Source organism: Balaenoptera acutorostrata, chromosome 13, assembly GCF_949987535.1.
Source record: "Balaenoptera acutorostrata chromosome 13, mBalAcu1.1, whole genome shotgun sequence".
Taxonomy (NCBI): domain Eukaryota; kingdom Metazoa; phylum Chordata; class Mammalia; order Artiodactyla; family Balaenopteridae; genus Balaenoptera; species Balaenoptera acutorostrata.
The window spans coordinates 65395466-65407158 of NC_080076.1; the positions used below are offsets into that span (position 1 = coordinate 65395466).

General features: G+C 51.4%; 1 protein-coding gene across 1 annotated transcript; it reads left to right on the plus strand.

Moving 5' to 3' along the window:
* The first annotated feature begins 3740 nt into the window (after window positions 1-3740).
* Window positions 3741-11266, plus strand: DGCR6L (DiGeorge syndrome critical region gene 6 like). The gene is made up of 5 exons (XM_057526910.1): window positions 3741-3917; window positions 4005-4165; window positions 9150-9250; window positions 10118-10258; window positions 10791-11266. Exons 1-5 carry the CDS (start codon window positions 3808-3810, stop codon window positions 10872-10874), a joined length of 597 nt encoding a protein of 198 aa, XP_057382893.1. The 5' UTR covers window positions 3741-3807; the 3' UTR covers window positions 10875-11266.
* The last annotated feature ends 427 nt before the right edge of the window (window positions 11267-11693 follow it).

The window sequence follows — 11693 nt, forward strand, 5'->3', positions numbered from 1 at the left end:
CCCAAAATAATTAATTAATTAATTAATTTTTAAAAAAGAAACTTAACAACAAAAACACAAAGAACTCAATTTTTACAATGCACAAAGGACTTGACCTGACTCTTCTCCAGACAAGATATACAAATGGTCAGCAAGGACATGAAAAGATGTCAAACATCAGTAGTCATGATGGAAATGCAAGTGAGTACCGCGATTCAATACCCCTTCAAACACACTAGAATTGTTATTGTCAAGAAAAATAAAAAATAATGAATATTGGCAACAAGATAGAGCAAATGGAGATTTTAACCATTGCTTGTGGAAATGTAAAATGGTGCAGCCTATGTGTATAATATTTTGATATTTCCTCAAAAAGGTAAATGTACAGTATGATATGGTGCAACAATGTAACTCCTAGTTATAGACACCAAAGTATTGAAAACAGGGGTTCAAACAAAAACTTGCACATCTATGTTAAGGGGAGCAGAATAGGACACCCCCATATATGCCTCTTTGGCATAAGGATTATTTTGAACCAATTAATTTAAAAAAACAGACACAGGAGAATCTCTGAAATTCGAGTAGAAGTTACCCTTTGGGGGAGGGAAATTTACATTTATAATGGAAATCTACATTTATAAAGGTGTCTCCCTCTCAGTACCAGGAATAGAAGGGTGACTATCTCAAGAAACTCTTATCAGTGGAGAAGGCCGGGACTTAAATCTGCATAACAACCATACCCTTTTTTTACTGTGCTTTGCCTGATAACCTCCTTTAACCGGGTTCCCCCCTCCCCTAACACCTTTCTTTTGTTTTTAGGTGAGGATGGCATTTGAGGAGATGGCTTGGGCCATTTCAGGGACTTACTTAGTTTTCCTGGGTACCTCCCAAATTCACAGGATGTATGTACATTATTAAGTTTCTGATTGTTTTTCTTTTGTTAATGTATCTTATAGGAGTGATCTCAACTAAGAACACAGAAGTATAGAGGAAAATTATTTTTCCTCCCATACACATGCAATTAAATACTATTTAGCAATGGAAAGAAATGAACCATCAATCTATGCAAAGACATGGATGGATCTTACATGTATAATGCTAAGTGTGACAACCAAAAAAAAAAAAATGCAGGAGACTGCAAACAGGAAAAGGGTTTATTTGGGGATCTTAAGAATTGCGTTTTGGGAGTGTCCACTGGAAAAAAAAAAAAAAAAAGCACAACGTGAAAGTTGTGAGTTATGTTTCATTTGGGGGCAAAATGAGGACTACAGTCCGGGAGACAGCCTCTGAGATAGCCCTGAGGAACTGCTCTGAAGAGGTTGGGCCGGGGGTGGGGGTGGGGGGGTCAGTATATATGTGATTTTGGTGAAGGGAGATACGTACAATCAAGCACACATGTTGGCAGAAGATTGCAGCTGGTCATGAGGCGGTTGCTGCTAGTCACGAGGAGCAGATGTCTCAGTTAATGATTTTAGTGCTTTTCTTTTTTTTAAATTAATTAATTAGGCTGCGTGGGGCCTTAGATGCAGCACGTGGGATCTTTCATTTGCAGTGTGTGGGCTCTTGGTTGCAGCACACGGGCTTCTATAGTTGCAGAGTGGGGGCTCAGTAATTGCGGTGCGTGGGCTTTGTTGCCCCGTAGCATGTGGGATCTTAGCTCCCCGACCAGGGAATCGAACCCGTGTCCCTTGCATTGGAAGGCGGATTACTAACCACTGGACCACCAGGGAAGTCCCGATGCTAGTGCTTCTCTCCATATGAGAAAATGCAAGAAATTGGGCTCATAAAATCTCCTGTCTGAAGACCTGTTCTGCCAGTTTTCCCAGAGCAGAGTGCCTCATTCCTGATCTCTACCCTGAACTCCTTTCAGGGTGTGTTTTGAGACTGCAGTGGCTGGTGACCTCATCCTGGCAGAGTCAGATGGCGAGTGACAATTTTTAGGTGGCAGGAGACACAGATTCAGGTAACCCTTAAAGAGTGTGCTAGGGAAGACAAAGGGTCGGGGGCTTATAAAGACAAAAAGACACAAGGTTGTTAAAAGTTGCCTGGCAATAATTGTTATTGACTCTGGAGGGAGTCAGAAAATATTTGTCCTTAAGAAATCACGAGTTTTGGGAACTTCCCTGGTTGCGCAGTGGTTAAGAATCCGCCTGTCAATGCAGGGGACACGGGTTCGAGCCCTGGTCTGGGAAGGTCCCACATGCTGCGGAGCAACTAAGCCCGTGCGCCACAACTACTGAAGCCTGCGCACCTAGAGCCCACGCAACAAGAAAAGCCACCACAATGAGAAGCCCGCACACCGCAACCAAGAGTAGCCCCTGCTCGCCACAACTAGAGAAAGCCCACGTGCAGCAACGGAGACCCAACACAGCCAAAAATAAATAAATAAATTTATTTTTAAAAAAAGAAATCATGAGGTTTTTTTAGGGTAAGGATTGTTGCAGCAAAAATAAAAATGAAGTTTTCCCTCTCCTAAGAACAAGGAAAATAAAGGGAGCAGTGAACAGGCTAGAGAAGAAACATAACGTGGCCTGAGAGAGTTAATCCTAGTTTTATTTTAACTGTTACTGATCTGTAGTGTCTGTAGTTAGAATTGCCCTTCACAAAGCTAACCTGTCACCCCCAATCCTTTGTAATTTACATTCTGCACCTGGTATTTGCTCCGCCTGTAACCTCTTGTAGCAAATCACCCCTTGTAGTTGTTTGCATTTCAGAAAGGAGGTCGCAGACCGATAACCCAGAGACTAACGGACCCAATTACCGGGCTGCCGGACACAATTACCGGGTTGCTTGACTCCAGCGGTGACTGTTTTGAAATAATGCAAGAAGAAGAATGCATGACCTTCACCATTTTGATCCTTGTCTCTCACTTCGGACTGCGAACTCCCCATAAGAATCCCTGTAATTCCCCAGGAAGGTTGGCGGGGTGGGGCACAGTTCTTGAGGCACTAGCCTACTGTCTTCCCTTTGCCTGGCAAAGAAAATTAAGCCTTGCTACTTCCTATCTTCCAAACCTCTGTCTCCATATTTTTATTTGGCATCGGTGCACAGCGAGCCAAGATTTTGGCAATAGGCTTGGGATTTAATCCTTGTAGAGGTAGATGGCAAGTGCCAAATTTTAGTTGGCGGGTTTACTGTTACCATTTTACTCTAGTCTTTGTGTAAAACTGAAAAGTCTGAAAAGAACCAATGTTTTAGAAGAAGCAGTGTCACTTGTAAACATCCTGCCACTTAACAGGACAGCCGCTTCTTCTCCACCCATGACTTGATAAGACAGGAAGCTCTCAACACACAGGTCTGGAGAAGATGGATTTCACAAGTCATTGTGAGTTAAAACTGTTCTAATGCAATGGAACTACTAAATACATATGCTTGTTCTTAAGAAAAATTATAAAACTAACAAATCCTTTTCTCCAGATATAAAAAATAAAATCTATTAATCACTACTGTAATTTGATTCCAGAAAAATAGCCAATTGAAGGAAAAAAAAGCACAGGGTGCCCATAGCACAGTCTACAATACAGGGCGGGGCGGGGGCGGGGCCTCGGTCCACGCCCACCGCGCGGGCGGGGGAGAATTCTCAGAAATCTCGCGATTTTGAGACTGTGGAGTAACGTCTCGGAGGTCGCGTGGGCGTGGAGGCAGGGTAAGGGGCGGGGACAATGCGGGACGCTGCTCGGTGGGGCCAAGAGAGCCTCCTTCTGGATGACGCAAAGGCGGGCCGCGCCGTGCTCAGAACTGTCGTGAAAGGGGGCGGGGCGCGCCGCGCTGTGGACTGACGTAGGAGGCGCGCGTCGCTTCGGCGGCGGCTGGCGGGGTGCGGGCGGCATGGAGCGGTACTCCGGCGCCTTGGAGGAGGCGGTGGACGGAGCCCGGCAGCAGGAGCGGCACTACCAGTTGCTGTCGGCGCTGCAGGGCCTGGTCAAGGAGCTGCCCAGGTGCGCGGCCGCGGGGCCCGCGGGGTGGTCGGGGCGCGCGAGCAGGCGGCTCGGCCCCGCCCCGCTCACCGCGCCCTCCTCCCGCAGCTCCTTCCAGCAGCGCCTGTCCTACACCACGCTCAGCGACCTGGCCCTGGCGCTCCTCGACGGCACCGTGTTCGAGATCGTGCAGGGGCTGCTGGACATCCAGCACCTCACCGAGAAGAGCCTGTACAACCAGCGCCTGCGGCTGCAGAACGAGCACCGAGGTGCGCGGGGGCGACGGGATGGCCCAGCTGCCCGCGCGGGAGCTCGGCCTGCCCCGGCAGTTCCGGTCTCTGCGGGCGGAGGCCTTCCCCGGGTACCGTTCGAAAGAAGCCCTTGAAATTGACCGGATCGAGGGCGCGGGGCCTTTGATGACAAATGGGTCAAGTCGGTTTTACTTTGTCAGTTGCACGGTCATCTTTTCGCAGGACATCCAGAAACTCCCTGCTCGCGCTCTCGCGTGCCCTCACTCCCCTTCCAGGCAGGATGGCCCGAGGCCTCTGTGCTTGGTCAGCCCACCGGCAGGTCTGGTGTTGGCGGTTGGCCCCCCGCAGTGTTGACAGCTCTGCAGCGCCCTTTAGTGTCAGTTCCCTCTCCGCCGCGCATCAAGTTCCCTTGCTCTGAGCCCTGAGGCACCCTCCAGGACCCGAAAACTTTTCCACTTGAGCCACGCGTTTGGCCAAAGCCTTGGGAGCCTTGGCCCCTCCCAGGCATCCCTACTGGGAATGGGAGGGGCCTCCGGAGCCCCTTCCTGCGAGGTATGCTGGGCAGCTCTTCCCGCCCCCTCAGATTTCCCACCTTTCTTATTTTATTTTTCCCAAATTTTTTATTTAAGAAAGGTTAAGTATTTAGAAAAGTTGGAGGTATAATATAATGAATACTTATACGTTCTCCAGCTACACTCAATAACTGAAGTTTTGACAAAGTTCTTTGTGTCCGTAAGTATGTGCAACACCACAGGGCTTCACCAGGGGTCCTCAGCATTCCTCTAGACCAGGGTTTTCAACAGCAGCACTGTTGGCATTTGAGGCTGGACAGGTTTTTTTTTTTTTCTTCTTTCTTTATTTTTGGCTGCATTGGTTCTTCATTGCAGTGCGCGGGCTTCTCATTGTGGTGGCTTCTTTTGTGGAGCGCGGGCTCTAGGCGCACGGGCTTCAGTAGTTGTGGCACGCGGGCTCGGTACTTGTGGCTCGCAGGCTCTAGAGCACAGGCTCAGTAGTTGTGGCGCACGGGCTTAGTTGCTCCGCGGCATGCGGGATCTTGAACCCATGTCCCCTGATTTGAAGCCATGGCTTGAACCCATGTCCCCTGCTTTGGCAGGTGGATTCTTAACCACTGTGCCACCAGGGAAGTCCTTGGACAGGTCTTAATGGTTATTTGCTGAATGTTTAAAAGCATCCTTGGCTTCTACTAGATGATAGTGGCACCTTCCCCCAGTAGTGACAGCCAGAAATGTCTCCAGACATCCTTGGGGGTCAGCCTTGGTCCAGTACTGAGAACCAGCGATCTAGAACAAGAACGCTCTCCTCTGTAACCACAATGGATAGAAATGAATCATTCCAGGGTGTGTTCTGACATTGAGTCCACGGTCACATACCGAAACTTGTCTCAAATTGTCTGTCCCTTTATAAGGATCCAGTGTGTGGTCATGCATTGCCATTGGTTACTTTGGTCTCTGCTTCTGAAACAGTTCCCAACATTTATTGTGGCGCTGACTTTTTGAAGAGTCCAGGGTATTCTGCCTTAGAACGTCCCCACTGTGGATCTGTTGGATTGCTTCCTCGTGTTGACATTTTACCTCTTTCTCCACTTTCTGTGTTTCCTGTAAACTGGACAGCATGATGATACACACGTTAAGCGTTTGTGGCAAAAATTCCTCCTAGTGATGTGAGGTCCCTTTCCTGTGGGGGCAGATGATAGACATCTGCCCCAGGATTAGTGTGTTTCTATCAGGAATGGATGTTGGGATTTGTCACATCTTTTTTCTGCATCTATTGAGATGATCAAGTGGATTTTTGGTTACTACGGTGAATTACATTGATTTTTAAAATTCCTGGGATAAACTGCATTCCTGGGATAAACCTTACTCAGTCATGATGAACTATTCTTTTTGTCTGTGTTGGTTTGATTTGCTAAAATCTTAAGAATTTTTACTTCTATGCTAGTGATGGACATTGGTCTGTAGTTCTCTTGTAACATTTTTGTCTGGTTTGAGTATCAGGGTGATGCTCGCTTCACAGGATGAGTTGGTAAGTGTTCTCTTTGGTTTTCCAGAAGAATTTGTGTATAATTGGTACTACTTCTTCCCTAAATGTCTGGGTGGTTGTCTTTGTACACATTGTTTTTTTATAATTATATTTTATTTATTTATTTTTGGCTGCGTTGGGTCTTCGTTGCTGCACATGGGCTTTCTCTAGCTGCGGTGAGCTGGGGCTGCTCTTCGTTGCGGTGCCTGTGCTTCTTGTTGTGGTGGCTTCTCTTGTTGTAGAGCATGGGTTCTAGGCGCGCGAGCTTCAGTAGTTGTGGCTCATGGGCTCTAGAGCACAGGCTCAGTAGTTGTGGCGCACGAGCTTCGTTGCTCCACGGCATGTGGGATATTCCCAGACCAGGGATCGAACCTGTGTCCCCTGCATTGGCAGGCAGATTCTTAACCACTGCGCCACCAGGGAAGTCCCTGTACACATTGTTATTGAGGAATGAGATGCAACTCACAAATCCAAAGTACATAGCTGATGCCTTTTAATGCTCAAATCATGCCACATTTGGCCAGTGGAAGAACAGTGGGCTGGCTCCTGTGTCCTTTTTATGTGTTCCCATTATTGTTGGAGCACTTCTTGCTTTCTGGTACAGGAAGGTGTTCAGGCTCATCTTTTCTTGTTCTTTCCCAGCCTCAACCCCTCTTCTGACAGCCTGCCTCCAGCTTCCCCACACCAACAACCTTCCATCAGGATGGACCTTTCCCCTTTGCCACTGTAAAGCTTTCCCACTCCTCCTGCCTTTGACTGGGTCTGTGCCAAATGCAGATTGTCAGTAAGTAGTATTTGCTCTCGTTTTGGTGATTTTTGTTTATCTCCAGAGCTTAGTAGCTCAGGGAGCAAATCAAGCACTCAGAATAGTTTTTTTAAAGGGGGAGGGGGCAGCAAGGGAACAAGCCGTGTCTCCATGGAGCCCTGGTTCCTTTTAGTGGGGAGTTTTGATAACTCTTCAGACACTTCGCTTCTTGTCCTTTGGAAGGTTTTGTGCTGTCAGCAGCGGGAAAGTGCCTGTGACTTTCTGCTTTTCCTTTCTCTGACTTAGCAGGTGGTGGTTGGCTGCCATTGCTTTCCTTGGTCATTGCAAAGTCCAGGCCCCAGCCCGGGCAGTGGGCACAGCTCTCTTTTTGCCTCTGGTTGCTCGCCCCGTGGAATTTGGAAGTTTGTAGCAACGTTGATAAATGGGGTGAAGATGACATTTCCCTGCATTTATCTGTTTCCTTGCATCCTGCCTCCACACATTGTAAACGTTACCTGGGGAGTGTCTTTCTCATCTCTGTGTTTATGGAAATGTCTTGAGGGTGGCCCTCAGCTTCAGACTCACTTAGTGTGATAAATGCCATAGTCGAGATGTGCACGCACTGCGAAGAAACAGGAGATTGGGGAACCTCAGGGGCCCTCCAAAGAAGGGCTGTAACGTGAGGTCTCTGCCGAGGACAGAGTGGTGGGCTTGTGTCTTATAGCTGGGACCCCTCCTCACAGGGGAGATCTGGCCACTTGACACTTACTAGTCTAGGATTTTGGCTGCATAGTGTTGAGTGTTCTGTTTTGTGATTGGTTTCTTTCCATCCCATGCTACCTTTCTCTTCTGTCCAGTCCTGTACAATTAGTGGGGACTGTGGAAGCTTTGCTTGGTGGTCGTGGTGGCCCCTCTTGGAGCAACACAGACTTCCTGGCACATGGCCTCTGCCGGCTCATGCCATTTATTGAAAAATTAATCAATAGTCAATCTAAGAAAGAAATGGAAAATTTTAGTCGATCGAACCTGAGGATTCTAACCTGGAGACAGTCTTTCCGAAAGCTCTGAGGACTGTTCCAAAGAGGTGAGGGGGGGAGGCCAGTATATATGTGATTTTGGTGAAGGGGTACATGTAACCAAGCACGCAGCTTGGTAGAAGGTTACTGCTATTCATGAGGAACAGATAGCTTAGTTAATGGTTTTAGTGCGTTTTAAGTATGGGAAGATGCAAGAAACTGTATTCATAAAATTTTCTCCTGAAAATATCCAAGTGTCTGAGGGCCAGTTCTGCCAGTTTTCCCAGAGCACAAAGTGCCTCATCCCTGTCTTCACCCTGAATTCCTTTCAGGTAGGTCAGCGACTGCAGTGGTTAATGACTTGATTCTTGTAGAACTGGGTGGTGGGCAACATTCTGTATGTTACAGTCCCTTCTCTTTCAGTCTTAATTTCGACCAAGGTTTGGAAGGCATTTCATGACCAATTTGTCCCACGGTGTTAGGAATGCTCATTCCCAGGTCAGGTGAGGATTTCCTTGATAGGCCACTCAATGTGCTGTTACCAGACTAGGCCCTGTTAACTAACAGTAGCCCAAGGCCTCCGGGCCGCCTGTTCTACTAGTCTGTTATTGCCCTTTTGCTTCTTCCCACATCTAGAGCTACACTATTACGATCACTGATCTTACAGAACTATATATTTGGTCAGTTGTTTCAGGTCTTCTAGTCATCATTATTTTTGTTAGAGGCTCAGCCACACATTTGGTCATGAAAGAAACAATAATCTTGTAAAATAGGCAGAAATATAGCTAGTGACATTAATAAGGTCATCAGTAAGTATTTAAGCTGAGAACTTCAGCCCAGTATCTCCCCAGGTCGTCTGACCAGTCTGTTCTGCACCAATCGCTGTCTTTAAGGGAAATGATATAGTGGCCTTGTCCATAAAGTCCACCAAAGATGTCTACCCCCGTACCACACGCTTGGCCTCACCCTCCTCTAGTGCCCTGGAGCCCTGCTGCTGGAGAAGGGCTGTACCCTGGGTGAGGGCCCGCCTGAGTGGGCTGGGGGCTGGGTGTCCAGAGCTCCACCCAGCTCCCGGTGCAGGCCTCCCTCACGTCCACGCCTCTGCCCTGCTTCCCTGTGGTGGTGGGACAGCTGGAGCAGGCCCCCTCCTTCTTACCCCTCTGCCACCTGCTGATGCCCCTCTGGTCTTGTCCCCGTCCAGTGCTCAGGCAGGCGCTGCGGCAGAAACACCAGGAAGCCCAGCAGGCCTGCCGGCCCCACAACCTGCCTGTGCTCCAGGCGGCCCAGCAGCGCGAGCTAGAGGTAGGGGTGTGGGCAGGGTGGGCACCACCTGGGCTCTGCTGAGAGGGCCGTAGAGGAGGGGCTCCGGGTGACTTGGAAGCTGCTGGCCAGCCTGGGCCTCAGCCCGGGGTGGGCCGCGAAGGCTCGATGTGCCCACATGTGGCTCTTCACTGTTGGGGGTTTGGGGTGTGCTTGGAGTGGGTGGAGAGTGTGTGATCCCCCCACTCCCCTCCACCTGCTCCTCAAGACAGCAGCTCCTAATGGGCTGGGCCTGTACAGGGCAGGTGTGAGTGGGGGCCATTGTGCCCCATGGCCTTGGGGATGAGGGCAGTGGTGGGATGATGGAGCCAGCAAGTCCTGCTCCCAGGTTGCCTCGGAACAACGCAGAGGTCCACCCATAACCAAGAAGCCACCAGTGGTGGGGTCCATGTGGAGGTGTGTGCAGGGTCCTGAGGCAGCCCCAAGCCAGGGCATGCAGGGAGGAGGTGCTGAGCTGGGGTTGGCCGCAGCTCCAGTGGGGAGGAAACATACGCAAAGGCCCGGAGATGGTGGCCAGCTTGACAGTCAGCAGAGGTGGAGCCAGCATCTGGCCTGCTCATGGTGGTCCCGAGCTGTCAAGGCTGGGCGAGGCCTGGCACAGCAAAGGGAGGACACCTGACAGGAGGTGCTGGAGTAAGGGCATTTGGGGCAGGGCATCTGAGCCCCTCTGCAGGGTTCTGTGTGGCCAAGGAGGGACAGACCTGGGTGCAGTACGGGCTCCATCCGTAGTCTGGGAGCTGGATCCACTGGGGGGTGGAGAGGGGCCAGAGGAGGTGACAGGCCAGGAGTGTGTGTGTGAGGCACTGATGGGCAGGAGGCTGAGCCCCTGAGCTGCCTTCACCGTGGCAGGCAGTGGAGCACCGGATCCGTGAGGAGCAGCGGGCGATGGACCAGAAGATTGTCCTGGAGCTGGACCGGAAGGTGGCGGACCAGCAGAGCACACTGGAGAAGGCAGGGGTTGCCGGCTTCTATGTGACCACCAACCCGCAGGTCAGTGGCATAGGCCTGCCCCGGCACAGCGCAGGGGATGCTGGTCCCCAAGGCCAGATTCCATATGGGGTTTTAGCTGGGCGCTGGGGAGCCCAGCCCCAGGGTGTGTGGGGACAGGGTACGTGGTGAGTTAGGGAGGCTCCAGGAAGGGTTTCTGCGCTGTGCTCAGCATGGAGGCCGGTCACACTGCCTCCGCCACAGGAGGGTAAGCCATGTGGCTGCAGGGCATTGCCCACCTTCCCTGGGTTCGCTATGCCCTACAGGGCCTCGTGTGCAGTTCCCCTACATCCCTGCACACACCTCCATTTGTGCCGAGCCAGGGCAACTGCAGGCCCTGCCACAGGCGGAGTCCCAGCTCCTGCCTCTTTCTGGCAGGAGGTAGCCAGGCTTCACTGGAAGTCAGCCCCATGGGCTCAAGCCTGGTGCTCTCTAGGTCCTGATATCTGCCCCGGGTCCTTGGGTAAAGGAGGCTGCTTCCTGGGGCCTTTGCCAGGGCTAAAGGGGACCTCACAGTGGCCCCTCTGCATCCCAGGAGCTGACGCTACAGATGAACCTATTGGAACTCATCCGGAAGCTGCAGCAGAGGGGCTGCCAGGTGGGGAAGGCGGCACTATGACCAGGCAGGGTTCCTGCCAGTGACCCGCTGCCCATCTTGCCTGGGAAGACAGCCCTGTCCCACAGTCACCAAAGGCAGCAGAAAGCTGAGTGGCGCTCATCTTCCTGAAGTCTGGCCACCACCTTCCCAGCTGCTTGCAGGAGGGGCACCCCGTGAGGAGAAGCTAGGTGGACCTGGGCTGCGTCTGCCACCCACCTTCACCTGGGCTTTTTTGTCCAAAGCTAGGGTGGGAAGGTAAAGGCAAGAGTGGGCCCAGCCTTCCGGCTGTCTGCCCCAGGCTTCTGATGTGTTCTGCTCTCAGCCCCTCCCTTGGCAGGTGCAGCCCCCGAGTGGGAAAGGCTCATGAGCTGTATGTGACCCCGAGAAATAAAGACGCCTCAGCATGGCCTGCATGTGGCTTGCATGACAGCTCTGTGGTGCCTGTCGTGACCAGGGCCTAGCTAGGGCCCTCGCCTGGGGGCTCTGTGGCCTACAGAGGAATCAGCAGAAGATGCCCCTACCCCCATGTCACAGAGGCCCTGGGCAAGTCCCAGGGCACTAGGGCCACATCCAGTCTGCTCTGTGGGGCTGTCAGAGCAGCCAGAGCCTGGTGTGGGTCACTGGGGCCGCTGGGGTGAAGGGCACAGAGCAGCAGGAAGGGTCTGAGGGAGGAAGAGACTGAGGATGGGGAAGCACCAAGCCCACTCTGGGGAGTGTGCTGTCTGCATTGGTCTGAGCCCCAGCTGTGGGGTTGGAGGTGAGGGTATCCAGTGCCCTGCATGGCCGGGTCTGCAGTATGGCCTGAAGGCAGGTGTTGGTGGGTCCACCCTGCCCAAGGTG

What these genes read in the sequence shown, in the direction of transcription:
- DGCR6L (XM_057526910.1), top strand. Translation starts at nt 3,808, where the DNA reads ATGGAGCGGTACTCCGGCGCCTTGGAGGAGGCGGTGGACGGAGCCCGG. An exon ending in CCCAGCAGCGCGAGCTAGAG is followed by an intron (nt 9,251 to 10,117) that starts GTAGGGGTGTGG and finishes TCACCGTGGCAG; the next exon opens with GCAGTGGAGCACCGGATCCG. An exon ending in ATGTGACCACCAACCCGCAG is followed by an intron (nt 10,259 to 10,790) that starts GTCAGTGGCATA and finishes TCTGCATCCCAG; the next exon opens with GAGCTGACGCTACAGATGAA.